General features: G+C 49.4%; 13 protein-coding genes and 1 non-coding gene; 6 read left to right on the forward strand and 8 right to left on the reverse strand.

The window, feature by feature from the left end:
• Nucleotides 1-57: 57 nt before the first annotated feature.
• On the reverse strand, nucleotides 58-2,619 carry CNAG_00499 (solute carrier family 25 (mitochondrial carnitine/acylcarnitine transporter), member 20/29). XM_012191368.1 has 7 exons: nucleotides 1,495-2,619; nucleotides 1,319-1,444; nucleotides 1,203-1,266; nucleotides 991-1,146; nucleotides 610-909; nucleotides 377-520; nucleotides 58-277 (listed from the first exon to the last, which is right to left on the reverse strand). The coding sequence occupies exons 1-7, from the start codon at nucleotides 1,593-1,595 to the stop codon at nucleotides 221-223; spliced, it is 948 nt and encodes a 315-aa protein (XP_012046758.1). The 5' UTR covers nucleotides 1,596-2,619; the 3' UTR covers nucleotides 58-220.
• On the forward strand, nucleotides 1,846-4,427 carry CNAG_00500 (protein phosphatase). XM_012191369.1 has 8 exons: nucleotides 1,846-2,137; nucleotides 2,380-2,407; nucleotides 2,495-2,651; nucleotides 2,709-2,893; nucleotides 2,943-3,569; nucleotides 3,622-3,731; nucleotides 3,785-3,909; nucleotides 3,968-4,427. The coding sequence occupies exons 1-8, from the start codon at nucleotides 2,050-2,052 to the stop codon at nucleotides 4,115-4,117; spliced, it is 1,470 nt and encodes a 489-aa protein (XP_012046759.1). The 5' UTR covers nucleotides 1,846-2,049; the 3' UTR covers nucleotides 4,118-4,427.
• On the reverse strand, nucleotides 4,394-6,552 carry CNAG_00501 (hypothetical protein). Its single transcript, XM_012190942.1, has 4 exons — nucleotides 6,435-6,552; nucleotides 6,229-6,369; nucleotides 5,778-6,163; nucleotides 4,394-5,716 (listed from the first exon to the last, which is right to left on the reverse strand). The coding sequence occupies exons 3-4, from the start codon at nucleotides 5,885-5,887 to the stop codon at nucleotides 4,465-4,467; spliced, it is 1,362 nt and encodes a 453-aa protein (XP_012046332.1). The 5' UTR covers nucleotides 5,888-6,163; nucleotides 6,229-6,369; nucleotides 6,435-6,552; the 3' UTR covers nucleotides 4,394-4,464.
• Nucleotides 6,553-6,698: 146 nt separating this feature from the next.
• On the forward strand, nucleotides 6,699-7,615 carry CNAG_00502 (large subunit ribosomal protein L35). XM_012191370.1 has 3 exons: nucleotides 6,699-6,997; nucleotides 7,066-7,164; nucleotides 7,249-7,615. The coding sequence occupies exons 1-3, from the start codon at nucleotides 6,812-6,814 to the stop codon at nucleotides 7,282-7,284; spliced, it is 321 nt and encodes a 106-aa protein (XP_012046760.1). The 5' UTR covers nucleotides 6,699-6,811; the 3' UTR covers nucleotides 7,285-7,615.
• Nucleotides 7,221-7,685, reverse strand: CNAG_12062. Its single transcript, XR_001045349.1, has 2 exons — nucleotides 7,538-7,685; nucleotides 7,221-7,482 (listed from the first exon to the last, which is right to left on the reverse strand). It is a non-coding gene; the product is annotated as a hypothetical RNA (non-coding RNA).
• Nucleotides 7,686-8,054: 369 nt separating this feature from the next.
• On the reverse strand, nucleotides 8,055-9,537 carry CNAG_00503 (hypothetical protein). XM_012191371.1 has 3 exons: nucleotides 9,402-9,537; nucleotides 8,680-9,346; nucleotides 8,055-8,615 (listed from the first exon to the last, which is right to left on the reverse strand). The coding sequence occupies exons 1-3, from the start codon at nucleotides 9,433-9,435 to the stop codon at nucleotides 8,225-8,227; spliced, it is 1,092 nt and encodes a 363-aa protein (XP_012046761.1). The 5' UTR covers nucleotides 9,436-9,537; the 3' UTR covers nucleotides 8,055-8,224.
• A 162-nt stretch (nucleotides 9,538-9,699) lies between these two features.
• CNAG_00504 (peptidyl-prolyl cis-trans isomerase-like 4) lies at nucleotides 9,700-11,352 on the forward strand (the record flags this gene model as incomplete). The annotated part of the gene is made up of 3 exons (XM_012190943.1): nucleotides 9,700-9,832; nucleotides 9,885-10,657; nucleotides 10,717-11,352. 3 exons carry the CDS (start codon nucleotides 9,700-9,702, stop codon nucleotides 11,350-11,352), a joined length of 1,542 nt encoding a protein of 513 aa, XP_012046333.1.
• Nucleotides 11,353-11,659: 307 nt separating this feature from the next.
• Nucleotides 11,660-14,257, forward strand: CNAG_00505 (hypothetical protein). XM_012190944.1 has 9 exons: nucleotides 11,660-11,899; nucleotides 11,982-12,060; nucleotides 12,120-12,830; nucleotides 12,888-12,910; nucleotides 12,948-12,974; nucleotides 13,019-13,126; nucleotides 13,197-13,440; nucleotides 13,503-13,766; nucleotides 13,830-14,257. The coding sequence occupies exons 1-9, from the start codon at nucleotides 11,776-11,778 to the stop codon at nucleotides 14,164-14,166; spliced, it is 1,917 nt and encodes a 638-aa protein (XP_012046334.1). The 5' UTR covers nucleotides 11,660-11,775; the 3' UTR covers nucleotides 14,167-14,257.
• Nucleotides 14,258-14,313: 56 nt separating this feature from the next.
• CNAG_00506 (hypothetical protein) lies at nucleotides 14,314-16,537 on the reverse strand. XM_012191372.1 has 2 exons: nucleotides 14,449-16,537; nucleotides 14,314-14,397 (listed from the first exon to the last, which is right to left on the reverse strand). Exon 1 carries the CDS (start codon nucleotides 16,479-16,481, stop codon nucleotides 14,451-14,453), a length of 2,031 nt encoding a protein of 676 aa, XP_012046762.1. The 5' UTR covers nucleotides 16,482-16,537; the 3' UTR covers nucleotides 14,314-14,397; nucleotides 14,449-14,450.
• A 214-nt stretch (nucleotides 16,538-16,751) lies between these two features.
• Nucleotides 16,752-18,582, reverse strand: CNAG_00507 (nitrilase; the record flags this gene model as incomplete). Its single annotated transcript, XM_012191373.1, has 8 exons — nucleotides 16,752-17,334; nucleotides 17,412-17,430; nucleotides 17,602-17,744; nucleotides 17,788-17,813; nucleotides 17,863-17,952; nucleotides 18,014-18,163; nucleotides 18,238-18,333; nucleotides 18,511-18,582. 8 exons carry the CDS (start codon nucleotides 18,580-18,582, stop codon nucleotides 17,001-17,003), a joined length of 930 nt encoding a protein of 309 aa, XP_012046763.1. The 3' UTR covers nucleotides 16,752-17,000.
• A 204-nt stretch (nucleotides 18,583-18,786) lies between these two features.
• CNAG_00508 (vacuolar protein sorting-associated protein vps17) lies at nucleotides 18,787-21,753 on the reverse strand (the record flags this gene model as incomplete). XM_012191374.1 has 7 exons in its annotated part: nucleotides 18,787-18,859; nucleotides 18,915-20,212; nucleotides 20,273-20,491; nucleotides 20,551-20,880; nucleotides 20,935-21,098; nucleotides 21,159-21,261; nucleotides 21,325-21,753. The coding sequence occupies 6 exons, from the start codon at nucleotides 21,751-21,753 to the stop codon at nucleotides 19,001-19,003; spliced, it is 2,457 nt and encodes an 818-aa protein (XP_012046764.1). The 3' UTR covers nucleotides 18,787-18,859; nucleotides 18,915-19,000.
• A 119-nt stretch (nucleotides 21,754-21,872) lies between these two features.
• CNAG_00509 (eukaryotic translation initiation factor 3 subunit M) lies at nucleotides 21,873-23,629 on the reverse strand. XM_012191375.1 has 6 exons: nucleotides 23,504-23,629; nucleotides 23,225-23,435; nucleotides 23,005-23,164; nucleotides 22,486-22,958; nucleotides 22,271-22,429; nucleotides 21,873-22,217 (listed from the first exon to the last, which is right to left on the reverse strand). The coding sequence occupies exons 1-6, from the start codon at nucleotides 23,549-23,551 to the stop codon at nucleotides 21,937-21,939; spliced, it is 1,332 nt and encodes a 443-aa protein (XP_012046765.1). The 5' UTR covers nucleotides 23,552-23,629; the 3' UTR covers nucleotides 21,873-21,936.
• Nucleotides 23,630-23,798: 169 nt separating this feature from the next.
• CNAG_00510 (prefoldin subunit 2) lies at nucleotides 23,799-24,350 on the forward strand (the record flags this gene model as incomplete). XM_012191376.1 has 3 exons in its annotated part: nucleotides 23,799-23,920; nucleotides 23,981-24,200; nucleotides 24,277-24,350. 3 exons carry the CDS (start codon nucleotides 23,799-23,801, stop codon nucleotides 24,286-24,288), a joined length of 354 nt encoding a protein of 117 aa, XP_012046766.1. The 3' UTR covers nucleotides 24,289-24,350.
• A 523-nt stretch (nucleotides 24,351-24,873) lies between these two features.
• CNAG_00511 (hypothetical protein) lies at nucleotides 24,874-26,499 on the forward strand (the record flags this gene model as incomplete). The annotated part of the gene is made up of 4 exons (XM_012191377.1): nucleotides 24,874-24,880; nucleotides 24,950-26,116; nucleotides 26,185-26,302; nucleotides 26,367-26,499. 4 exons carry the CDS (start codon nucleotides 24,874-24,876, stop codon nucleotides 26,497-26,499), a joined length of 1,425 nt encoding a protein of 474 aa, XP_012046767.1.
• Between the last annotated feature and the right edge of the window lie 375 nt (nucleotides 26,500-26,874).

Genomic DNA, 26,874 nt, shown 5'->3' on the forward strand with positions numbered 1-26,874 from the left:
AAACCAAAAAAAGTCCATGTAAAGCTGTTTCCAGCAGCCTTCACCATATCCCATTTTGTTCAAGTAGAGAGTTTCATTTTGGCTCATAGAGATTGATTCAAAGGGATGCTTTTGGATGTGGATAAAAGCGAAATCACAAGGTTACAAACGTTTATTCTTACATATTGTGCATGATTGCCCTAGCCCAACGCTATTTACAACTCCCGCTCGTTTTTTTTGTTCACCACAACTTGTCCATCATCTTCAAACTTAACTCTACGCCCAAGAACGTTGCAGCCTAGTAGGACATTCAGTATCAGTTTTCCGCATTTTCGTAAACCGCCCCTCCCCCCCCCACCCCCCCCGGCCCGGGCATTAAATTGCATATACGACTTACATTTGCAGGAACAGCTCTCGCCATTGCAGGTCCGAAACCCTTCCACAGAGCGGTCACACCATCCTGAGCGATAAGCTTTCGGGCACAGTCCATGAAGCCGGTATAGGTCCCCTGTGGCGCACTCTGAAGACGAGATTTGATGGTCTGTAGAAAGAAAGAAGAAAAGTAATGGATGAGCAAATTGTTCAAGTTTAATAGGCCAAAGCAGAGACGGCCAAAAAAAAACCACTCACATCGGGAGGGATACCCAGAGACCACATGGCAATACCTGCACCTCCGCCTGCCGTCATGATTGCCGGTACACTCAAAGGCGGTGCGGGCGCCTTGGTCCCATCGGGCAAGGTCTCCGGGGTGGCGGACAACATCTTTTTGAGGTACTCGTACGTGGCAAAGTACGCAGCGCTTCCGGGACCGTCACGGGCGAGCGTAGCAATTGTTCCTCGGAAGAGGGAACGAATACCACCCTCGGCGTAAAGTTTGGTGACGACGTCAAAAACACCATTGTAAGCTTGGGCGCCATTTTGGCCTTGTACCTAGATTTGGGATGTTAATGGGATACACGAGGAAAAAAAGATGTGTGGCCGAAAAAGGGAAAAAAAAAGGAAAAGGCATACTTGGAGGAGGACTTTGACTCGCTCGGCGGGGGCAGCGACGAGGGTGGCCGGGAGAGCACTGAAAGCACCGGCAAAGGCAAGTTCGGGTATGGAGAGCGCTTGCTCGGTCCTGTCGGGGCTGAAAGAGTACACCAGTCTCTTGCCGAGGTCGTAACCCTGTACGGCTTTGATCAATCAAGTATTCCACAAGTGGTCAAGAAAATGTGACTTGCCCAGAAAGAGATGGCGAAGATGGGGGTAACACCTAATATGGGAGGAGTTACTCCTCGATACATTCTGGTTGCTTGTTAGCATTTTTGGCCCACATGCACCAGGGATGGATACATACCCTCTAAAGCCATCAGCCTTGACGGTCTTCTTCACGACATCAATGGCACCTGTGTAGACGCCGGGGGGTGCTGTTTGGAGACGCGTCTTTGTCAAGTCAAAGGGATGGCCGACCAGGACACAGGAACTAGCTTCTGGTTAGTTACAAAAGAAATACATGGATATAGAGGCACTCACACGCCACCAAATCCACCGGAAAGGAAAGACTTGACGGGGTCGACGGTTTGCTTTCCAGCGTTTCTGGAGACGGCTTCGATCTCAGAGGCGTCGTCGGACATGGCTGCTGGTTGAGATGTGTGATACAGGACGGGATACTATAACTTCTATATATCTATTGGAGCTCCGCCTATGGGCTGGGGTGAGCTGGTATATATATGCTGTCGAGCTGAGGAGGGGAAAATAATGGATTTCGCAATACGGGATTGGAGGTGGACGGCTTTAGGGTACCGGCCGGCTATGGAGTTGGCCGGGGGGAACTTTTGCGGCGTGACGTGGTATTTGGTGTGTTGGCGGTGTTATTTAAAGATATGAGCGGGAGTAGTTAACAGATGACGCGTGCTGAGGAGGGGGGGAGCTTGTATACACAGCGCGTCCACCAGTCAAGCACCGCCCATGCAGAATAAATAAACTAGTAAACAGCTCAGCTCCTCCCGCTCCACACCCGCCATACTCCCCGCAACCAACTCTCCGCCGCCCGCCCAAGCCACCCCGCCACATCGCTCCCAGCAGCCCATGCCCACCAACCAGCCGTCCACTCTCGCCAAGGCCCACCCGGACCATCCAACCCTCTCTGAACTAGTATCAGACCGCCCCGATCCCGGTGAGTGGCTAGCCCTCTTGTTCGCGCACTTGCGCCGGCACGCCCTATGGTGTGGGACTGTCGAGCGAGCCCCGCCGATCCTGCCCGGGGGGCGTGGCCGAGGCCGATCCATGGATTGCGCAGTGGTGGTTCTCCTGTCCAGTCTCCGTATAAATTGTGCAGCAGGCAGTGGTTTCCTCTCCTTCCCGCGATAGCCTGATGCAGCATGGGCCGGGTGGCTGACGTTGTCGTGAAATTTGCAGCTGTCGCGACCCCCCTCGGCCACGATATGTAGGTGTCTGCCGGCCTGTATGTGGAGCTCCGCTGACCGAGGACGACGCACGGGCCTTTCTGCGGCCGCCCCATCTTGACCATTAGCGCCTCCCCGCAGCACACGACCACGCCGACTTCCATGTCCGACGCGGATTCCAGTCCCACATCTCCGGAAGCCCCCCGCCGCCTCGGTGGCTTCTCCGAGGGCCCCAACGCCAGGAGCAAGAGCGTCACCGTCGCCTCCGGTGAAGACACCTTTGGCGTGCGTCATCATTTCTTGTGTCCCAGTGGATGTTGCCACTAGCTGACATGGCTACAGGCTCTGAACTGCCACCCTGCCCCAGGCTCAGCCGCGATCAGCGACAGCAACCTTCCCTCGGACTCTTTCCGTGTCGGGGTCAGTGAAGATAGGAATAGGCGATGTAGGAGGACCATGGAGGATGCGCATAGCTTTGTCTATGACTTTGCCGGTGTCAAAGGTCAAGGGTACTTTGCCGTTTTCGAGTGAGTGCACTCTGCTTTTTTGCAAGGATCAAAGCTGACCTGTCAACAGTGGTCACGCCGGTAAGCATGCTGCTGAATGGTGCGGTCAAAATTTCCACGAGTACCTCCTCGATGGCCTTCTCGCCGAGCCCGACACTCCCATCCCCGACCTCATGAACAAGACATTCCATCTTGTCGACAAACGTCTCTCTCATCTCGCCCATGCTGGCGGCACTTCTTCCGGCTGTACCGCCGTCACCGCCTTCCTCCGTGTCGAAGAAATCGACGATAACGGTAACTCTCGCAAGGGATTCACCAATCCCGGCCTACAGGCTCGCGGCTTGTTGGAAGGTAAGGGAGAAGACGAACTCGAATCCCAAACTTCCCTCCAGCCTTCCTCCCGTCGATCTTCAATGGGCGGTGGGACCGGCGGCCAAATGGGGGGAGCATCCACACCGGGCGCTAATGGACGAACCGGAAGTTTGGCGAGGCGATTGTCGAGCAAGAAAATACGAGACTTTGTCAAGGGGTTGACTGGTGGTGTGGAAAAAAATTTCGATGAGGTTATTACGGAGGATGAAGGTGTGATCAATGCCGCAGATGGGACAAGGGTAGAAGCTATTGAGCCGAAAAGCGAAAAGGGTGTCAGGAGAGTACTGTACACTGCCAATGTCGGAGACGCTAGAGCTGTGCTTTGGTAGGCCACCTTACTTATCAAGCTTTATACCTCGCGACTGACAAGGCAATAGTCGTGGAGGAAAGGCTGTCAGGTTGACATATGACCACAAGGGCAGCGATGCCCAAGAAGCCAAGCGAATTACTGATGCAGGCGGTTTCGTCATGAACAACCGAGTCAACGGTGAGTCGGATTGACCCTTCTATTGGACATATGGCTCAATGTGTTACACAAAGGTGTTCTCGCTGTTACACGGTCTTTGGGTGATGCCTCCATGAAAGAGTTTGTCGTCGGCGCGCCATACACTACCGAAACAACTCTAGATGAACAAGACGAGTTCCTTATCGTCGCGTGCGATGGCGTATGTCTAAATCTTGTCCAAATTCCAGTTACGGGCACGCTGATAAGGAAATGTTTAGCTCTGGGATGTATGCTCAGACCAAGAAGCCGTTGAGATTGTTCAACTTGTCACCGATCCCCAAGAAGCGTCAAAGCGACTCTTGGACCACGCCATGTCCAACTTTTCGACAGATAACTTGAGCGTCATGGTTGTTCGCTTCAACCATTAGAGAACTAAAATGTTCTTCGTGGGGTTCATGATAAAAGTTTCTGGCCAAAGGCGCAAATGGGAGGCGGAAAGTGGTTGCGTTTGATTTTCGGCCTTGCTCTTCTTTCCCTTTTCCTACGTACATTTATGTCAGCATTTCGGGTGTATTTTTCCCTCGACACGGTTGGTTAAAGGGCCGCTCTATGCAGAAAATTCAGTCTCTCCTTGTTCTCTACTAACTCTCCAAGGAATATACATACAAAAGATATGCAGCAAAAAAAGAAAAAAAAAAAGAATATTGCTGATGCATGCTTCTTGCTATTGATGCAGGGTTTTTTTACAACAAAGTGCATATGAGTGTGGAGCTCATCAGGCTTTGGCAGCACGGCCCTGAGACATACTCTCCCTTAGTCGTTCACCGAGCCTGGCCAACCTCTCTGGCCTCTTTCCCACCGGACTCCTATTCCATTCCCCATCACTCGATGCATTACTCCCACTTCTGCTTCTTATTCCTACGCCACACGTATTACCCAGTGCACCCAATCCACTGAGCGAGCTGAGCGAGCCGATGGACCCACCAGCAACCGCACTCATCCGCCTCTTCTCATTCCCACTCAAAGCGTTCTCACCCTCCCATTCCCTACCCAAGGGCGCTATGTCCGGTAACGCCATAGGCTGGGGCAACGCCGCGGACTCGCGCTTGATGAATACGGGGGGTAGAGGGCCAGGACGCTGGGGGAGAGAGGAAGGGCGGGGAAGGGGGAGGGAAGCGGTTTGGATTTGAACCGGCTGCGGGACTTGCGGAACTTGCGGGACATGAAAGGAGGAACGGGCTGCAGTAAAAGGTTTTACAAGCGGTTTGGGGTTGTCCTCACTCGCAGATAGGTGGAAGAAGGGAGGCGCAAAGGGGTTGAGTCCCCCACCAGGGAAGGAAACACTACTTTGGGCGCTCACGCTGCTTCCCACAGAGTCCAAACTATCCCTTCTGCCCAACCTCATTCTCCCCAGCTCCTTACCCAGTGTCAAGGAGTCCCTTGCCCCGCTTATGACGTTAAGGCTCCTCCCATTGGGGGCGATATGGAGGGATGACGATGAAGAATTTACACTAGCGGGGAAGCCTTGAAAAATGGATGAGGCAGAGGATTTACGAGGACCGAGTTTGATAGGTACACCTAGGCCAAGGGAGTTTTGGGATGAAAAGGGATTCGAAAATTCCATAAGAACCTGAGGGGGATTGATTTCGCTTGGCACAGTAGTTGCCGATGTGAAATGGAAGAGGACTTCGCTCGTGCTAGACGAGGTTGAAGAACCGCTATTCTGCCTTGTCGATACCGGTCTTCCAGCTGAAGACGACTTTGCGACTTTGGGTCTCCCTTTATCGTCGCGATGTACGGGCATGACTTCCGATACAGGCTTACCGTCCAGCAACGTCGAGAGATCCTCGCTCATTCCCAATTCGTCGTTAGAGATGGATGGTCGTAAGATGAGGGAGAAAGTTTGGAGGCGCAAAGGGTTAGGAGGGGGTAGATCAGGCGTAGCCAGGGAGAGAAGGGTAGAGCGAGAGTAGGTTGTTACAAGAGATGGTGGGGGTGTCATAGGATCCAGGCTGCTGTTGTTATCGCTAAACAATTGAGGTAAAAAAGTCAATTACTGGATGGACAAAAGGATAAGATATACTCAACAGGTCGGGAATACGACGAGGAGAAGAAGGCATCGTTCGGCTCGCCAGAGAAACGTGGAAAACGAGAAAGCGAGAGCTGGAAATGATGCAGTAAGAGACTGTGATCCTCATATACCCGGCCGATATCTCAAAACGACTTTTCTTTCCACGATGCTTCCCTTCATGTTTACTCCTTACAGCAACACTACATACATCAACCCTGTCGGAGGCGGCCTTCCTTGCATCTTTTCATCCCTTTCCACCACGGAATGACGCCGGGGTCACCGGGACGACGTTTTGAAAGGCCTGCTAATAAATGATATCATATCCTTTGTGAATTGTCCAATTTTGGTGAAGGTCTGGCCTGTGAGGCCATAATGTGGAAGGAGGGAAGAATCAAAGGAGGCACTGTTGGGGGATAAGCACGATTGATTGGCGGTGTCGTATAAGATTAATAGGGGAGCGACATTTACCCGTACATGAATGTACTTGATTCCAAAACTTAGAGCTTTATGCCCTTTCAGCTTATTCTAAAATGATATGGAAGTTTTTTACGCAATAAACAAACGTAAAAGTCATATGGAAACCTTGTAAATGATACTAATAGAAGGCAGCTGAAGATAAAGTCAGCCACGTGCAGGTTACCGCTTCATATAGTCTCAACCCGATATCTGCTCACCCAGTTTGACCCGTTGAAAGGTAGATCCAGCGGGGCGGTCGTAAATCATACGCCACTGCCATCTAGTGAGAAGTACATGTAGCATAAGCCTTTATATTGTTGCCCAGAATGAACAAACAAGCGACAGGTTCTGGCGGAAAAGGTTTCCCCATCTCGGTGCGTTAAATAGTCGACCTTTCTTTGGTTACTTAAAAGAGCCTTACGTAATATCCCAGAGTTTCTCCGGTTGTCGCTTCCTTATGTTTCTCGCTCCGTCGCTTTCATGCTCACTGGGTGTCAATCAAAGAAGGCATATATCTGTTCGTTACATCTTCGTACAACTCACTTCGTCCTCCTCAACCACCAGTTATCATTTTAACCATTGACGGTCGCTCGCCATGTCTTTCTTCCGATCTTTCCTCCGTCCTTCCTCAATAATACCCAACTCCCAGCCCCTGCTCAATCTCTCTCTTCGCCAACCCCAAATAAACGCCTTCTCAACCACTTCCTCAACGCTTGTCAAGCAAAAGCTCAAGTCCCATTCTGCCTCAAAGAAAAGATTCTTCCCCAACGCTTCTGGAATGGTACGTATATTCTCTTTGACAACTTGCTGCCAAACGTTGAAAGCTAATGTGCGGGCCTATCACTCTAGTTCAAGCGTGCTCAAGCAGGCAAATCTCATTTGAACACCCCTTTCTCTCCTTCTAAAGTCAACCGGTTGGCCAAGGGCGTTTATGTGACTAACACTCAAGTGAGTCTTTCTTAGTTTCGTCATTTCCTTTTCGTCTCATCTTGCAATGAATACGTGCGCTGACCAACACTGAACTTAATCTAGGCTAAAAAATTGAAGAAGCTTTTACCGTTCGCGTAAACTCCGTTCGCGTAAACTCCAAACCTCCCTTGACAGGTGTATAAGATAGAGATGTATGAATAGACGTTTACTTTTCTGTTCGAAAAGGCCCCGGGAGGGCAATATGAGGGATAAGTTTGAGAGTGTATCACGTCTGAATTTCGAGCAGAGCGCAAAATGCCTTGAAATGCCGGAGTGGAAAGTGAGCATATATAACGCCTGGAGAGATGTGTGAGTTTTACAAGGCTTTATGATGGGCAAGAGAGGGACCGGCCTGTCGTTGAGGGGAATCAAGGAAGGTGCGAAAGAGGGACTTGAAGCTCGTAATGGTAGCACCATCTTTGATTCTGCAGACAATAATAACCGTCATGGCATAATGACTATGTGGATGCTGTGTCGGTAGGTAAGACGGGATATTGACGCTACTATTGCGAGATATCAACTACAATGAAGCGCGGTTGTCCAACACATTTTTTAGACATGAGTTCCTTGGGTAAATGTAATGGTTCAACACGTCATTATATTACTCAAAGCAGAAGTAAAAGCATCACGAAGCCCTGCAGCCAGGCAATATGGTGTGGACATACGAAGACACCACAATTCCCTATTTCGATCACGGATACTGGGGCAATACAGCAATACATGACTTCGAATCAGTCATCGAGTCATCATGTTCTTATCCTTGTTTCATTGAATATTATTTGAGCCGGCGGACTCTCTTTTGGTGGTAAAATTAATAAGATATTTTCCAGAAAATTTGGTTTCTGCAGGCAATCAAGCCATGCCTGGGTACTCTGAGCAATTGGTTCCCAGAAAAGTGGATACATGAGAAAAGTTCAAAAATTATGAACATATAGTCGGAAGAAATTCTGAAAAGATCAAAAATCGATGAACGACTAATCAGTCTTATAACCATGCCTTTGATTATATTAATATCAAGTAGCTAAAGGTCAATATGAACCTAAACACCGAGATCCTTCTCCTTGATGAAAGGCGCATCCTCTCCTTCCTCATACTCTGGTAGGTGCTCATCCTCAAATCGAGTTCCTTCGGGGATAACCTCATCTCTTTCGAAAAGCTTAATCCCCCCCTGCCCCTTCATCTGCCCCTCCTTCTCACTGACCATTTGTTTACAGTCTGCCTCGGTGATCGCATTTTGCATTTCCTTGCTCACCCCCGACTTGGATTCAAACCCGAATCGAGGATCAGACAAAATGGACAAGCCCAGACGCCGGCAGCAGAGGATAAAGAGCATCATGATCAGGCAGGCGATCGAACCCACGCCGGCGCCAATTACAAGGGAAATGGCAACAGATTCGAGGAATGTGAAGTTGTGTAGGGATCGACGTAGTCTACAGATTTCGCAAGTCAATGAAAAAGCGCGGCGCAAGGAAGAAACTGGAAGATGGGACTCACCTTCGGAAGAAACCTTTACTCTTACGATCTTTATGCTTTCCAGATCGAGGAGGCTTCTCGCCCTTCTTTGCCGCATGCCACTTTCCCATCCCTTTTTTTACCTCCCACTTCCCATGTCCGCCTTCGGCGGGTCGCCACCATTCAACGTCCGGCGTGAGGTCAATACGGAAGACCGTGTTCAGTTCCTCAGATGTCACATGTGGGATAGAGTGTTCTGATGGGATAGAGGAAGATGCAGCAGCGCCACCCAAGAGATAAGGAGTGTATCCTGGGAAATAGGACCGAAGAGTGTCAAGAAGACCATGGCGTTGTTGTTCGTTGATTAATTTGGCGTGGTGTTTGTGTTTAAACTTGAGCCTTGATTCATCCTTCGCGGACCTTCCCTTTCCCTTATCCTTTTTACGATGATGAGCGCTGGGAGGTGACGGGAAAGTGGCCGAAGATCGGGACGCCGAGTTCCACCCCATGTAACCCAAAATGGTCGAGAGAGTACCATGACAGGGCTTCTTCTCCGCCACCACGCCAGGATGTTGCTGATCTAAGGGCAATTCCCCAGATGAAAGACGAGGGAATTCGGTGTTGGGGTTAATAATATTAATGTCAAAAGATTCGGCGTCTGGTTCGGGGGCAACAATGAGACGGACGGGAGAGGCATTTGCGCTTGCAGCTGTGGCGAATGAGTTAGCTTGTGGCAATGCCAGCGGCGAGTTGGACATGCTCACCCAGCGCTGTAACAAGAGCTATGGATATCTTCATTTGTACGTCCTGGGAGATTCGAGGAGTGGGCTGAGAGATAGTGGGGAAGTGTTGGGTTTATATGACAGTCGGATTTGTTGTGGGATTGTTCTCAAGTAAAGTTGGATGTTATCCAGATAAAGTTGCTGCGGGGCCAACTGCGCTTCTGACGACCGCTTCTGGAATTGACAAGGCGGACATCGCCGACATTGTCGCCCATTCTTCCACTACTTGAATATTCCGTCTCCTCTTATTTAGATCTGCATCTATAAAACGTCCAGCACCATGTCTGTAATGCTAGAGACGTCCCTCGGCGATCTAATCATAGATCTAGAGGTAGAAAAGTGTCCACGCACTTGTGAAAACTTCATTAAGCTCTGCAAGCTAAAGTACTACGCTCTCAATGCCTTCTTCAATGGCAAGTATTCCGCTTTCTTTTCCATTATAGTCACTGATCTCATCGGGTGCAGTTTCAAAAAACTTCATCGCACAATCTGGAGACCCGACAGCTACCGGTACAGGTGGTGAATCGCTCGCCTCTTATGTCTACTCTCAGTCCCCTTCCGGTTCCCGCCCGCCCCGATATTTTACCCCCGAAATCCTCAACTCTCTCAAACACACTCACAAAGGCACCCTCTCCATGGCTGTCGCACCTATAAACCCTCCAGGGTGTGGCTCTCAATTCTTCATCACTCTCGCCGACAATATCGACTATCTTGATGGTAAACACGCCGTTTTTGGGCATGTCATCGAAGGGCTTGATACATTGGACAAGATCAACGATGCTTTCACGGATAAAGAAGGCAGACCCCTCCAGGATATCCGTATACGTCATGTTGAGATCCTTGAAGACCCCTTCCCCGATCCCGACGACTTCATGCCCATTCCCCAATCTCCTCTTCGTCCCCCAGACGACCTTTCCAAAGTCCGTATTGCTGATACGGAAGACCCCAACGCCGTCATTCCCGAGGAAGAAGCCGAGGAATTGCGTCGTCGTACTGAAGCTGCATCCTCTGCGCTTACTTTGGAGATGATTGGTGACTTGCCCTTTGCCGCTGTGAGGCCTCCGGAAAACATCTTATTCGTCTGCAAACTCAACCCGGTCACGCAGGATGAGGATCTTGAGCTGATCTTTTCGAGGTTTGGCAAGATTTTAAGCTGTGAAGTCGTCAGGGATAAAAAGTCGGGGGATAGTTTGCAGTATGCGTTTATCGAGTTTGATGAACGTGAAGCTGCTGAACAGGTACGGCTTATTCCTTCTTATTCTTACTTTCCATTGAATCACTAATTTTCTCTGTTTAGGCATACTTCAAAATGCAAAACGTCCTCGTGGACGATCGCCGAATATGGGTCGACTTTTCACAATCCGTAGCAAAGATGAATAGGAGTATGCTCTCGTCATCCAATCCTACGAGGCGTGGTGGGCGCGGCGGGCGAGGTGGTAGGGGTGGGAACCATGGTGGCCGACGAGATGGTGATAGGGATAGGGACCGAGACTCTGGGTGGTCTAGTCGCCCATCAGGTCCAGGCCCCGGCAGAGAGAGGGGTTACAGAGATGATGATAGACACCACGGCAGTCGTGGACCCGACGCCCCGGGCAGCCGCAGACCGCCCCCTCCGGCGGTGCCCATGTCTTCCTCAAGAGACGTAAGGGGTACAGAGGGTTATGGTCTGGTATTCGACGACCGATCTGCGCCTTCTTCAGGGGGGTCAAAAAGGGATAGAGAGAGATCGCCAAGAAGGGAAAGAGATCGGGAGAGGGACAGGTCGCCAAGAAGGGATAGAGATAGGGAGAGGGATGATCGTGATCGTCGTGATAGGGACAGAAACAGAAAAGATAGGGAAAGGAGCGGAGATAGAGAACGATATCGCGAGAGAAGTCGGGAACATGAAAACGAGAGGCATAGGGAAAGAGACGATAGGGATCGTCGTCGATAGATTACTGGTCCTCGTCACTTTACTGCCCTATGAAGAGGAAATGGAAATTAGAAAAAAGCAGGACAAAATCATCTCTAGCATGGCCCGTAATAGATCTTCCGGTAGGAGTAAGTAAAAATCTGATACAAGGTAGCTGAGACGGTCATTCGTCCCAGCAGGGGTTTATTGAGTCTTCGAACAACGGAGATGGGACCCATGCGAGGTTGCAGGCCCCATAGATGGAGATAATGCGCAGAGCTTTTACGTAACTTTCAGGCACCAACAGGCACAGAGAATTCGGAAAAGCCATCCGCTCCGTCAATCCGTCTCATCGTCCTCCTACGTACTCGAACAGACCTGATTGATATTTACGACACGAGCCTTGGATCGATCATTGCTAGGAAGATCTAGACACATATATAGAATATTTTAACAATCGAAGTAATGCCCAATTCTCGGGAAAGCTCACAGCAATCGGAGACTGGTCCCACCAGTCGCCGCAATCGTAACAGCGAGCGGATCACTAGAGCCTGCAGCTTTTGCAAAACAAGAAAAATTCGGTGTACAGGTGAGCATGTGATGAATTGCCATATCTAGAGGACACCCGTTTGCTCCTGATTGGGAAGCACTAACTAACCAACAGCTCATAGGGGAGTTGCCTAAATGTCGAAATTGCCAGAGACACGGCAAGGCTTGCGTCTACCGCACTGAAATGGACAGAAGAGCAACGTGCGTCAAATCCCTAATCACTCGCCTCATCCTTATGCTAATTCTAGACCGGACTTAAGAGATCGTACGGCTCAGCTAAAGATTGACGAGTTGCAATCACGAGTGCAAGAGCTCGAATCGATTTTGGCGGCTCAGCGAAACGATATCCATACCAACTCTCTTGCGTCAAGTAGCCATATTTTCCCTAATTGTCTTCCGTCTAGGGGACGCCTTAGTCAGGAAGGAATTGATGAAATGGACCCATTTGAGACGGGGAGATTAGTCCTCTCATCTACAGGCAATCTGCATCTTCATCCCTCAGCAACGTTCTACTGTCCTGCTCATGTTATACCAGAATGGAGACAAGCTCTAGACACCCTTGGCAATACACGTTCAGTGGCCTTACCTGCTTATCTTGCACCCTATCTCCCTTTTCACACTACTCAAGGGCACCATCGGAAACTGGTCGATCTGGCATTTGATTGTATGCTGTGTTTTGGTCCCAACCCTCTTAAGGACAAATTTCTCGATTCCATGGATTTTGACCCAGATCGTCGGGGCTTATACTTCTCGCCCATCCTTCATTTGACAATCCTCGGGATTGGCTGGAGATATTGTACCGACCCAGAGATGTTAGCCATGTATTACGCCAAGTCCCCAATAGAAAACAGGGGTTCAGAATATGTTGATAAAGCCAGAGATATGGTGATGCAAGAGGCCGATACCGGACAATTGAGCAATATGTTGGCCTTAATGGTGATGGCTCTATTTTACGTGGGACAATCCAAGGAGTGAGTGATTTTCCACATATTCCGATTGTTGATGACCGAGGCTAAGTCGATCTGAAGTACGATGGCGGGCTCATGTTTCAGTGAGTGCGGTGTCCATCGACGGAGCTAATAACGTAGTGATGTGTCAATATCAATGCTTAAATTGTAAGTTACAACAAAGAGATTTGTTATTCACATATCTCTATTAGTTCGAGTACACAAACAATGCGACGCACAATTATATGAATTAGGACTGGCCCCTGGCTCGGAGCTTGACATCGCCCGGCGAGATGTTTGGAACTTTTGTTTGAACATCAGTAAGACGTGCTCTCATTCGGACTGAATGGTCTTGATATCTGATTAATTATTGGTTGCACCTTATGTCAGGCGCTTGGTGGGCTACGTTCTATGCTGAACCCGTTCTGCCTATGGCCCAAAATGCCGACCAGAGACCGACAGATCTTCGTAATTCCGATAATACAGACCTCCGCCTTTTATCCCTCATGGCTTTACACCATTCAAGATTATCACATTACGGACTTGAATCACTTATCACAAACCATTTGAGGAGGATGCCGATCGAAGCAAGGGTCAAACATGTCAGAGAACTGGGCGACTTATTGTTTCAGTGGTTCGTTGCATGTCAGAATGAACCTCCGAGAGTTACCCGAGTTGATGTTGCTTTTGCAACAGGCGGGACGACCTTCCCTTCGAAATTACTTGGCCGCCACCTTCCGATGCCTCCACCATGCATCCGGGCAACATTATCACCCACGGCATGTACGCCACGTACCTCATTATCCTTTATCGGCCTTACATTATCGAAGTTGGCGGAGGACCAAGCTTGATACCGGAGGCTCTGAGAAATTGTTTGCAATATACCAAAGACATTGTCGATATGGCTCGATATCTAGTCAAGCACCATGGGATAATGCGCGCACCTTTATCTTGGCAACAGTGAGCTCTTGCACTTTTCGAATCACGGTGGCCGACGTAGAAAATTGATGTACCTTATGCTAGTATCCTGTATGTCGGCGGAACCATGCTCATCCTTCAAATAGCTGGTCTTCCAAATGTCACAGTCGAAGAAAGAACATGGGCTTTGGAATCTCTCACATTCATTCAAGAAGCCCTACAGAAATTCTCTTATATCTGGCCGGCTGCTCGGTTGACCGCTCAATCGCTGAAAACTTTGCAAGAGGAATGTTCGCCTACGGCTGATAATACGCTGAGTGTGATAGGAGGAGACCACTTACAATCCACGGCTGCCGAAGTCGACTTGGGTTCGGGGGAGCAAGTGCAACAAATCCCTCCTGTTGCTCAATTTCACAATTGGATTCAACAGGTGGCGAGATGATCGGCTTGATGACCGGATTGGATTATCCGTGACATTTTTGCACTGCTGCCATACCTCAAAGCCGGGGATATCATGCACACATGACAAGTACTCCTCTTTATGGCACTGGATAACTGACATGTTTTCTTGAAGAGAAAATCGTTAAATCATTAAAGAAGCATTTATCACATCCCTACGCCCAGATTACCAAACATATTATTAAATCTCATTGTTACAAATTATTTTATCCAGCTATGAGGAAGTCAGCCTTGTTTAGAGCGTCGAACAAATAGTGGGCCATACCTCTACATTCTCGGTGTCTCCGTAATCCATTTTGGGCCCTTTTTTCCAATCTTCTTCTCCTTCTTCGACGAACCTTTTGAACCCGGGGAAGGCGTCACAGTACCCATACTCGCATACATATGCACCTTGGCTGCATCCGGGCTGTTATCCAGGGGTATGAGTCCTTGCGACAGCTTTGTTTTCTTAGATGATGCTGGGGAGGCCGCAAACGTTGTACCAGCAGACGATTTGACGGATGGTGATAATCTGGGGATGGGGATTTCCGTGAGGCGTCTCTTCTTTTTGCTAGAAGAGGGTGTGGGTGTCTTCTGATTTGGAGTTGGGGTCAATATAGGGGGTGCGGGAGGAACAGGGATACACGAGGGTGCTGGCGCTGGTGCTGATGCAGGGATAGTCGCAGGAGCAGGACCGCTAGTTTCAGCTTGAAACGCTTCACTTTTTCTTTTTCTTCCTTTTCCATGCTCCTTCTCGTTGCCCTTCTCCCTCTCTTTGCCTTTCTCCTTCTCTTTGCCTTTCTCCCTCTCTTTGCCCTTCTCCTTCGCTTCACTCTTCTCCCTCGCTTCGCTTTTCTCCCTTTCCTGTTTCTCTTTCTCCTTCGTGTCCTTCTTCTGCTTTTCTTCCTTCTTTTCTTTCTTCTTCTTCTTATCTTTCTTTCTCAACTCGGAGAAGTCTGGGAGCTCAGTGGACTCATCACGTATGGGAGCTAGGGCGGGGTTGGAAGATGTTTTGTGAGGCGAAGCAGACATTTTACCCTTCTTCTTCTTGTCTTTCTTGTCCTTCTTTCCTGAAGTAGGAGCCGTTGGTAAAGCTGGAGACGCAAGCATGTCTACCTCCTCCATCATGTCCTCGCTCTCCTCGTACACATCTACATTTCCATCTGCGGCGCTCATCCTTCTCTTCTTTCCCAAACTCTCCAATGGTCGCAATAAAACTTTATGTCTCAAGGGAGTTTCAACCATGGATTCCCTCCTTCGTTTTCGAATCTCAGATGCGGATGGAGCGGAAAGAGAGGCCATAGAAGGCCCTGAGCTGTTGGAAAGATGAGTGTATAAATGTCGGAGAACGTCTTCTTCAGAAACAGGCGTGCTTGGCGCTCGAGAGAAGCTCGGGGGTGGCGTTGTTGATTTCGGAGATGCAGGCGAGCCAGGAATAGGCACCGCAGTGATGAGTTTTGATGGCGAAGAGATTGAACCGAGAGCATTGAATGTGCTGGGATTGGTAATGTCGACAGGAATACGAGGAGTGACAGGGTTGTCTTTGCCCTTCGACTTCCTTGATTTAGCCTTAGCGAGCTCTTTGTCATTTTCTATCTCTTTCTCAACAGGTTCTGTCTCCCTTGCTATAACATCCACATCCTTCTGCTTGCCCTTTGACTTTCGTGGCTTGATCTTGGCAGAGGTTTGTTCTTCTGTTTCCCCCTTGTCCACTCTCTTCAACGTCCCTTCATGTGGAATCTCTGACATTGCAGCAGCTGGATCCGGCTTCTTCCTCTTGGTTGACTTCATGTTCGCCTTTGATGTATCTGTCGAAAGCATTACATCCGTGCTTCGTGGCTGAGGTTGTGTTTGATTGGCGGGTGTTTGCACGGCCTCTGCTTGACCAGATGTCGCATTTTTGGGCAAGCTCTTGCTTTGCTTTTGTTTCTTTCTATCGTCTGGTGCCGGTACATTCTGCTCCAGGCCCTCAATAATGGAGAGGCTGGCATTCAGACTCTTCTTGTTCCCCTTTTTCGATTGTCTCTCCTTGTCCTTCGGCTCAGCTACTGCAATCACGGTTTCCTCCACAGGTTTAACGCCTGGCTCTGCTGCTTGCGCCACATCTTGATTTCCCCCTTTTCCCTTTCGCTTCTTCTCCTTCTTCCCTACATCGTTACCTATCGCCTTTTGAGGGGATTTCGTGCTGATGTCGTCACCAACATCATGACGCGACGCGACCTTGGGGACAGATGTCAAGGAAGTGGATCCCGGTTGAAGGAGGCCGCAGACTACTGAGGAGTAGTATGTGAGCACATCGATTTCTGTCAGTTGCGGCATGATAAAAAACGCCTCCCGAGCTGGCGAGGAAGACGGGACAGGGAAATGTGGACGAATTGATGGTTGACAGATGGGAATGAGACGGCGCGACTTTTGAATTCAGTCACTTCAAACGCGTTTATCAGGCACGAGCTTCATGTTTTCCATTCTTCGTGCGTGCAAGGTCTACCTGCGTACATACCATCTATTTTTTGATATGTTGTATGGCTACAAGGAGCCAAATATACAATGAGGGAAAGCCAGCAGTATAGGTGGGCACACTAGAATATCTTATGCATGACCTCATTTTCCTACGAACAGATGTCCAGCAACAGTGCCAGCCTCGACACCTCCTTAAACGCAGTATGTTACTCGTCCAGAGGCAACTGCCTCTCAGCGACGGAAGGAATATGACTCCCATCAGAGAACTTGACAAGTGGCATAGCAGTATTGGTCACATTAAGGCTGAACAAGTCAGGGCGAGAGCTACAAGAGCTATCCATCAGTCTACGCTCTTCCACATCAAGTGTATGCAACTCTTTAGTGGCCGATACAATCAGCCATTTGCTTGTGTCGATGAATCTCCTCCAAATAAACATCGGCAATAGCCAGCTCCCCTTTGAATTGATCCTTGGACTGAGCGACTTTTCGTCCACTGGGACTATAAATGGCAGAGAAATCGCCGCCTTCGGTAAGAACAGCCGCTGGGCCACCGAGAGTACTGAGAATGCGCATGGTCTGAGAGCCTTCCTTGCTGATAATAGCTGTGCAGGTCATGGTAAAGCAGCCGCCCTCAATGGCCATGAATCTAGTGACGACATCGCCGGACATGTCGGACGTTGAAAAATGGGGAACATCTCTTTGGCTGGGGAAACTATTCACATGGTTAGGATGATGAATGTTTCATAGTAACCGGGAGCCATTGTACATATTATAGGGCCATGACGCAACATGCATCTGAACACCTTGACTGTATTCGTTGCATCTCAGAAGCGATTGAAGGTGCTCCCAGCAGTTGAGGGCACCGATGGTCAGACTTTTCTCGGTAGTAACGCAAGTTTTGTATCGTCAGCTAAGAATGAATTTGTTATACATACCGAGTTTGAATAAGGGATGACGAGCGATTTGGTCTTTCACTCACCTTGACCGTCACCGAAAAGGTATCTCTCGACGTGTGTAGGTTTGAGCTTTCGACGATGATGAACAACATCACCGCTCGGGTTGATGAAGGATTGGGCAAGGAATAGGGTAGAACCAAGCCTCTCAGAGAAGCCCACTACAATCCTGAAATACCATGATTAGCCTCTGGGCCTTTCTAAATGGAAACCAATGTGGAGCGGGCTTATCAGACACCTGCGTCGGGTACAGCGCGGCGGATTTTATTGTACTGAGGAGAACCTACAACCAAAGAGTTCTTTCGGTACTGGAGAACGAAATCCTCGTCGGGGGCAGGTGTGTGTATTTGGAATGGGAATCCGGGAATGAACACCCCCTATTGAATGAGTTTGGTTGGGGTAAGTACGCATCCTTGACAGCCAAGCAAATGGTCTTACTGGGAATCCAAGAACTTCTACGCCCTTTTCTCCAGTTTCCTTGATGATAATGCAGACTTTATCGACACCGCCATCAAGGTCAAGCCATACTGACTTAGCCTGTACAGCTGCAATGCGGGCAGTCTGGGGGGCAATGCTAATGTCGTTGTTCTGGTGTCATGTTGAGTGTAAATGGGGTTCAAGTCGGAAGTCAACGTGTGCAATGGGATTATTGAAAGCCAAACCTGGTGATCCTTATATACGATCATTTGAAAACCAAAACATAGACTAAGGAAAGTCGAAAAGATCCAACAAATCATCAACGTAGCATATTGCCGCTTCTGCAGTTCATATCAGTCAGTTATCCAACATCTTACGAGCTGCTGGCCTTCACTCCATACATTAAAGACCTTCGATTTGGGATATCGTATTCTGTAACTTTTCGGGCCCCCCCCCCCCATCCTGAAGGTTTTTTTTCTTCGATTATTTTTCATTGATCATCGACCATGTCGGCAAACCTTGTTGTCCCATCTCCAACTTCCCCCGCTCCTCTGGCCACTGAGGGCCAAATTCAGTTGGCGATTGCACATGATCAGTCATTGAGAAAGTCGCCTTCATGAAGATTATCTTCAGGAGTATGAGTGTCGATGTCAGGAATGGGCAAGCAAGAATGAAGGACGAAGTCTGAAAACATCTTTATTGATATTAGCAAGATCGAGGAGATTGTTATTGGCTCTGAACAATGAGCCATCAATGGATCCCGCCCTTCGACATGATAACATGTACGTAGTAGTAGTATTTGTACTATAACCTGAATGCATCGGTAGCATAACGAAAAAAAATCGTGGTGACTATGCATCCGGTGCCCTAACAATCGTCATATTCCTTCATCAAATCTCACATCGTAAACGAGGGTATTTACCTAAACCTGTGGTATCATGTTTCACTCGAAAGTAAGGTTTCATCTTGCTCCACGTTCTCATCAAGCACTGAGGCATACAGCCAGCCTTAAAATCCCCCAGCCAACATCTTTGCGGCCTTCCTCTCATCCAACTTTCTCCGCCCAGTCGCAATCGTTGCCGCTCTTTGTACGCCAGCCGGACCAGGGAATGGTGAAATTTGCTGTGGCTGCTGCTGGCCGGGATAGCCGGAGACATTTTGGACGGGGTATCCTTGGCCGAGTTGAGCGGGCTGGTATGGAGGTTGGGGAGGCTGAAATTGCGGTTGATAAGCTTGGCTTGCAGGACCGGGTCCAGCATTGGGTGTGAGCGGTTGAGCCGGGTGGGTTCGGAAGCTTGCTTGAGATTGCGATTGGGAAGGAACAAACATGCTTTGTCCCATTCCTTGCATCCCTTGCATGCCTGGCGCCGCTGGCCCTCTGGGGTAACCTGCAAGTGGGTCGACCATCCTAGGCGCACCGGCGAAACCAGGAGCATCAGGAGCAGCACTATGCGATCGCTGCATACCTCCATTGCCTCCCGAAGGGAGGAACATGGATTGCGTCCCATCTGCCACGGGGAACCCAGTTGTAGGTGGGGAAGTTGGTATACGAGGAGGGAATTGGGAGGAGGTGGAAGGACCGGCGGCATTGGGTGCAAGACCGTAGGGCGATTGGGAGGATGAACCTGGGGGTTGAATAGGGTAAGAACTGGATTGCGATTGAGATTGGGGTGGGAACGGAGGTGCGGCAGATTGAGAGGGAGGTGGTTGGGTGGCATAAGGGTTACGAGGGTAAGCCTGTGGTTGGGGATGGAACGTGGTTTGCGCCTGAGGCTGGATTGGCGGTTGAACCTGGGGTTGAGCCTGAGGCTGAGGTTGAACCTGGGATTGAGAAGTACGCGCCATAGGCGGCTGGCGTCCCACTTGAGCTGTCAGAGGAGGTTGGGCAGCATATGGCGAGGCATATTGCGACTGAGGTGGTGGAGGACTTGACACGAGCGACGGCTGAGTGGGCTGCACTCGAGAAGCAGCAGGTGATTTCCCACTGATGGCCAAGCCATCAAGAGGTGCCGCTCCAGGAGCTACTTTGCCAATATCCGCTCTCAGGCTTTCCAGTTCTCTGAGTGCCTGTTTATGGTATATCGCTGACATCCTTGCCGCTTCCATTAAACTGATTGCGATATCCTCGTGAGCATGACGGGAGTGTGCTCTAAGGGAGTGATGAAGATTCTGTGAGATGGCGGTTACCCGATGAGAGAGAGATTGTTCAAGACTGTCTGCCTACCATGAGTTACAGATTAGCTTGGAATGCCCTGTACGATGATCCTTGTAGAGACGTACTTCTTGCATCTCACTGATAGCGTCGTCCACCTTGGCAGGATTGATGTTTGAGCTGGCCTTGAGGCGTTCCAAATTTCTACGCTTGGTGATAGCGGCCTTGCTGGCCGACTGAGAATCCTCAAGGACCGCGGTTCTCTGCACGAGCGTATCCTTGGCAGCGCGAGCATTGAGGGCTTGATAGCCCAAGGTATCGCTGAGAATAACATTTTCATTTGCCGCCTGCTTTTAATCAGTACAACTGTAAAAATGATTCATTAATCGACGCTATTGAAACTTACTTGAGCATTAATCATTCCCGAAACTTGTTCCCACGCTCTTCCGAGTTTTCTTTCTGCTCCAGCCAGACTCGGCTCACTTTCCACCGTACTGAGACTGACCATCTTTGCACCCAACTCGGCATTACTATTTGCTAGTTGTCGTCTAGCCTTTCCGACATGGCTAACACAGGTGGCGGCGTGGCCGTAGCGCTCTTCAAGCTTATCGAGCGCGATTTTAGCAGATGAGAGTTCGTCGTCTTCGTCAAGAGGACCTCGACGGACGACCTTAGTTAAGGCGGAGAGGACGTTAGTCTGAGAGCGCTTGGCTGTAGGAGGAGGAATCGGGGAGTACTAAGATGTAGTGATCAGTGCGGGTCATGCTTCCCATATTGTGAGAAGGCTCACTCCAAAGTTCGATTCGATAAAGCTCCTAACTTCATCTTGTCTCATCAACACTGGGTCCTCACAGACTCTCGAAAACCACCTTTGCAACGCAATCCTGACAAGCCTGTCATCTTCTTCGTCTGTAGATGCTGACGTGGAAGGCAAAGGGAGGGCAGGAATAATAGCTACAAAGATCCGAAGCTGTCAGTATGTCGCTGTGAGGGAAGGTTCGTGGCATGACCTACTCTGGGGACAAACGAGCGAGAGTTGCTCTGCAAATCTTTGGAATTCTACGTAGCTCCTCTGCATATTCCTATACATCCCATTCTTGTAGGTCGAAAGGTTGGTCTATTTCGTAGTCCCATGTCAGCGATGCCGACTCGTTGAGGACATAAAGTGGATGACACTTACACTGGCATCAAACCTAATCAACAAATCCTTCTTATTCCTTTCCAACGTCCCGATTCTTACGCGAAGGTAAACACGTGGTGCTTTTCTTTCCTGCTGAACCGCGCCACCTGGAGTCTCTTGCTGAGACTGTTGGAACGCTGACTCCGGGGGAGGACTGACCAGTCCCATCCCCGGCGCACCGAAAACTACAGGTTCCCTGTACCCAGCTCCTATATCGCCACCTACGATACCACTGCCGAGTCCTGTGCTGTTGTGTGCGCCGAATCCGTTCGCGTTCTCACTGGCACTGACGTTGCGCTCAGCGTAAGGGTTGGAGGTGGCGGATGTAGGTGCTGTGTCCTCGGCAGCAGACGCCGCGTCGAAGCGGAGGTTGGTGGTGGGCGATGACCAGCCGGCGTTGATGTCATCGGTGTGGGCGAGCGGATCCATGGTGCGGCGGGGAAAGCGATGTGGAAAGAGAGCAGAGAAATAAAGGGAGATGAGATGTGTGGACGGGGGATGACGGTGGAATGGCGATCGCCGACACCGCATCCTTATTTATATCATAGCATACGCGAAATAGCCACAAATGCATATATATCTATACACCAACTCCCATCCCAGAGAGATAAATTACTCCTGCTCCTCCTTGTCCTCCTTCTCCTTCTTCTCCTCTCTCCTCTTTCCTCCCCTCCTCTGCTGCCCCAAACCTTGCTGAGCGACAATTTCAGCCTCCTCAACAACCTGTCTGGCCTCGTTCACGCTCTTCTTCCACTGCTCCAATCGCTTTTCAAGCAGTTGCCATTCATTAGGGCCAAAGCGACGGGAAGAGGCAGTGATGGAGGAAATGGACTGAATGCGGATAAGGGATTGGGGTTGGGAAATTCGGGCGACAATGAGCTTTGATCGGACGGCTGGTGGAGTTTTATGTCAGTAGAGGCAGTGTGGACCACTCGGATGTACTAACCGTCAATGACCCAAGTCTCAACTTCGGACTCTTCAATAGTCAAAGCCTTGGCGATGGGCGCGTATTCGAGTTGACGGGTCTCACTCTTGGCGCAAAGAGCAACAAGGGCAATAAGTCGGAGTTTTCTCAAGATTGTCTCGGAAGTGAATCCGGGAATACCTTTGTGACTAATGTTAATTCGCTCACAAACCCTATGACCATAACCGGACACTTACCAGCGCCCTCGATCAAAGAAACGTTCTCCGCCGCCCATTTCTTTCCCTTCTCGATAGCCTCAACCTCGTCACCCTCAAACAACTCGACCACACCCTGCACCTTCCCAAGTTGTTCCTTGACGCCTTGCACGGCAAGAACATCGTCCAGCTCGAATTGGTTAGGGACTGCTAAAGCGAGCAAAACAGCCTTCTCCACAACAGTAGGCTCGACAGACTCCTTCAAAGCAAGGGTGAGAAGCTCAAGGGCTTTGGCGAGGTTGCCGGTGGATTGATAAAGGCCAGAGGCAGTTGTGAGGAAAGACACCTTTTCGGAAGAGGGGATGGACCATGAAGAGAGAGCCGGGAGGAGGGTAGATGTGGGCAGGGGAAGAGCAGACAAGTCAAGAGTGGAGGCAAGGAGGGACATCAAGGAGAGAAGGGTAGAAGGTCGGATAGGAGAGTTTGAGGAAAGGAAGTTGTAGGTGTTTTTGAGACTGCAGAATGTCAGTTTACATTCCAATTGCAATAAAGACCACATACACTCTGGAAGCAGCCTCGGCCCTTGTGACCTTGGTGGTCTCCTGGGCGCCCTTCTTAACAGCTTCGTTGACATCCTTCACCGCCTGAGCATACTCTTCTGACGCCTGGTCAAAAGTGGTTGAAAGGACATGTTGTAATAAAAAGTGAGAGCTCTCGACCTCTGCCAAAAAAAGAACAGTCAGCCTTCCATAGATAAGTTAGCAGAATAGAGACAACCTACCAGACTCCTTGGCAGCCTCAAGCCCACCGTTCAACTCGACAAACTTGTCCACAATGCTCTTCACGACTTGCTTCTTCTTCGCGTCCTCCACATCACCCCTCCCTTCCTCTGCATCCACCTGGGCTTCGAATCCCTGCACAAATTCCTTCACGGCGACTTGGTTGTCGGCATTGGGCAATGACCTAGAAAGGTGAGCAGCGAGCTCTGTGATCTTTTAGAAAGGGAAGAGAAAAAGATCTGTCAGCTCAAAATTGACGGGGAAAAATGTGTAGAACATACCTGGTCCTTGAAGGAGAGCTCAGGAGCTATAGTTATGCAGTCGGCCATGGTGGTTTGGGATGTCTTAAGGGAAGAGTGGATATGGCCTTTTTTTGGATATTAAGCCTAGGGAGCGGTGGAAAGAACAGACAAAAGGATTCCGCAAATGTACATTTTGCCACATGGCGGCATTAGCCCGTATTGCCGAAACTTGTGACGCAATGGTTTTTTTATCCACCAGTCTTGTTACGATGAGATATTCACTTTAGGTATCCATCTCTAAAAAGCATCTATAACCATAAGCTTCTATCCCAAAATGCCCCCAAAGGCTCCAACAAACGCCCAGGAGGCCTCAATCATCTTTCAACGATACAGAACTGAGCTCCAAAATCTCGCTCAGAAGATCGGAGAGCTGGAATCGGAAATGGACGAATACTCGTGCGTTCCATCTGGTGCTTTCCTTCTACTTTTGCCAATCTGATATCCTTTCTACGACAGCTTGGTCCTCTCCACCCTTAGCCCATTAAAATCATCCGAACCATCACGTACATGCTACCGCCTTATAGGCGGCACCCTCGTCAAGCGCTCAGTGCAAGATGTCGTGCCGACCTTGGAGACGACACATTCGGGTATCAAGGAAGTATTAGATTCGTTAGTTAAGAGCTATCAGGAGAAAGAGAAGGAGTTTGATGCGTGGAGGAAGGAGGCAGGTGTCCAGGTAAGCATATCCACTTCTGTGTATTGTCCTACAAAAGTAATACAAAAGACTGGGAGAATGCTGATGAACCTTGTAGATGCCTAGATGAGATAACTAGCGACCTGTAATACAATTGTACAACATGCATCGATACCCCTTGGCATTTTAAACATCAGCCTTTCTGAACAACTAGGGAACGTCAACCAGGCACGTGACTTAACTTTCATTTCCGCAGGAACTGAAATCATCAACACGTCCATCATCCCCTTTATTTCATATGAAATGCCCCGTGTCAACTTAGTCAAAGGATCCAGAAACGCTTCTACAAAGGGAGGACCCAATTCAAAGCCCCAAGTATTCCTCAAGCGCTCATGCGACTGTACTTAAAGTTTCTCTATCAAGATGCCTGCAAACAAGGTGCAACACGGATATCGAAAATGCAACGTTCCCTTCCTTACATACGCCCCGGACTCTCACATCCTTTGTGGGATAAATCATCTCTTAAGGAGTATGAATGGCATGCCTTGGATCGTGGATCCCATATATGCCGACATTGACAGTGATGTAGTGATAAACAAGACCATTCACACATTAGCATAAGCGGCAGGTCACCTTATAATCCCAGCAAGTAGTATTCTATTCGGCGAGCAGGATGCGCCAGTTGTCACTCATTTTATTATCGCTCATAATCCCAATGCAGGGTGAGTACCTATTTACGTCCATCTTTCCTCGCTGTTCAGGTGATTTCTGATATGAGAGCTTCCGGATAGTCATTGGGAACGCACCTCCTACTTCCTTCGTCGATACCGAAAATGTCACTCTCTTGCCAAGCACAAGCGCCTCCGAAATCACTCCCGCAATCACTTCCGCACAAATCACCTCGGATGCCCTCTCCGAAACCCTACCAGAATCAGCATCCTCGGAAGTCATAACTAGCGATGCGGACATCACCTCAGCTCCCACCACCTCAGCTGTTGCTGCAGCCACATCTGCTTCAGAAATCATCGATGACTGTCCGGATGAATCTTCAGCGGGTGTCGCCAGCGCCGAGCCCCATGTCACCTCTATTCCAGAAGGATCCTCCACCGTCTCGGAGCTGGACGATTGTCCCGAAGAGTCTGAATCAGTTTCCGGCTCTGACTCTGCGGAGGCCTCGGTCACTGTAGTAATAACCTCTGCTGCAGCAGCGGCGACCTCCGTTTCGGCTTCAGATGGGATTGAATGTCCTGATGAGAGTGAGAGCGTGAGTTCAGGTGTATCTGTGACGACTGAAATTGGAGAGGGAGCCTTCGCAAGTGTGACGGACGGTTCGCAGGCTGTTGCATCAGCGTCAGTGTCGGTCAATTATACAGGAGGCTCGTCAGGATCGATTACTGTTTCGGCTACTGTGGAAGGCCAGTCTGCCTCCGCCTCCACCCCTGCTAGCTCCGCGTCTTCTTCTACCCCCACTTCTGCCCTCGTCGGCTCTGATGGCGTCGCAAAATGCACAGACTACAAATGCAACTCTGGCGCAGATTGGCTCGTTTCTGCGCTCTGCGCCATCGCGAAATGCAACCACATGTGGCCTCTCTCTCTTGTATCTGACATGCAAGGCGACTTGTACGACACGACTCGCGCGACCTTCACAGTTTGGTCCGCACCCCTTCAACTAAATACGTCAATCATCACATTTGACGAGGCGAACACTGTTCTAGCAGATAACTCGGCGGAGGGAGGCTGGCTGGGAGGGGCAATTGATGTGGCCGTAGAGAAGATGGGTGGAGACGGGGTTTATTACACAACGGATGGAGAGGGAGGCTATGAAGGGAAGATTTTGATGTCAAGTAAGACTGAAGCGAATCGTACGAGGGTGGAAGAGGCAGGGGTGTGGGGATTGGTTTATTTGACCGGGCTGTATGCTGTGAGGGAAAGCATTCCGGAGGATGATGCGACATGGTGTAAGTTTTCCCTACCTTGTGTTCCATTCGGTTGCTTTTGGAGATTGTGCTGATCTGTATGAGATCAGTGGACTTTATGCAAAAGGTAAATGGATCGCCCGTTCTCATCTATACAACGGATACACCCGATTCATCTCTTATTGAAGACCAATACTATACTGTCAGCACCATTACTAATAACTCAAAGTATGTTCCTATATACCACAATTTTTCCATATAAGCGGTTCAAAGCTAATAAATTCTGTATCAGCGTGACATTATGGGACCCATACGGAGAGGGGATAAACGCGTACAAGTATATCGATATCAGCACACTCAAGACCAGCTCAAAATGGATATATCATCTAGACTGGCCTCATTTCCTCTGGCCAAATGATAGTTAAAGCTCTTATAACCGAGCTGATAAGAGACTCAAAGGAGAGTAACAATGTTCGAAGATGTTTGTGTCATCCTTATTGGCCTCGAAAATAGTCTTTATATAACAGGCTTGTGACTCAATGAGTCGCTCATACCTTTACTTTAGCTCGAGCATGGAAAGTTCCTTTTGTCATTTATTAGATACATTGGATCACTCAATTTTTACCATCACGGGAGCCAAATGATCCACTCACAGTATAGCAGGATGCTCTAGCTACAATGATTCTTTTTACCTTCTTGAGCACGTTAAATTATAGAGCTTTACATCCCCCTTAACTAGCCGTCTTCATTGCTGTCGTTCTTATTATACTTCATCCTAGAGCTTTCGAATCCGTACAATT

This window comes from Cryptococcus neoformans, chromosome 1 (assembly GCF_000149245.1).
Source record: "Cryptococcus neoformans var. grubii H99 chromosome 1, complete sequence".
NCBI classification, from domain to species: domain Eukaryota; kingdom Fungi; phylum Basidiomycota; class Tremellomycetes; order Tremellales; family Cryptococcaceae; genus Cryptococcus; species Cryptococcus neoformans.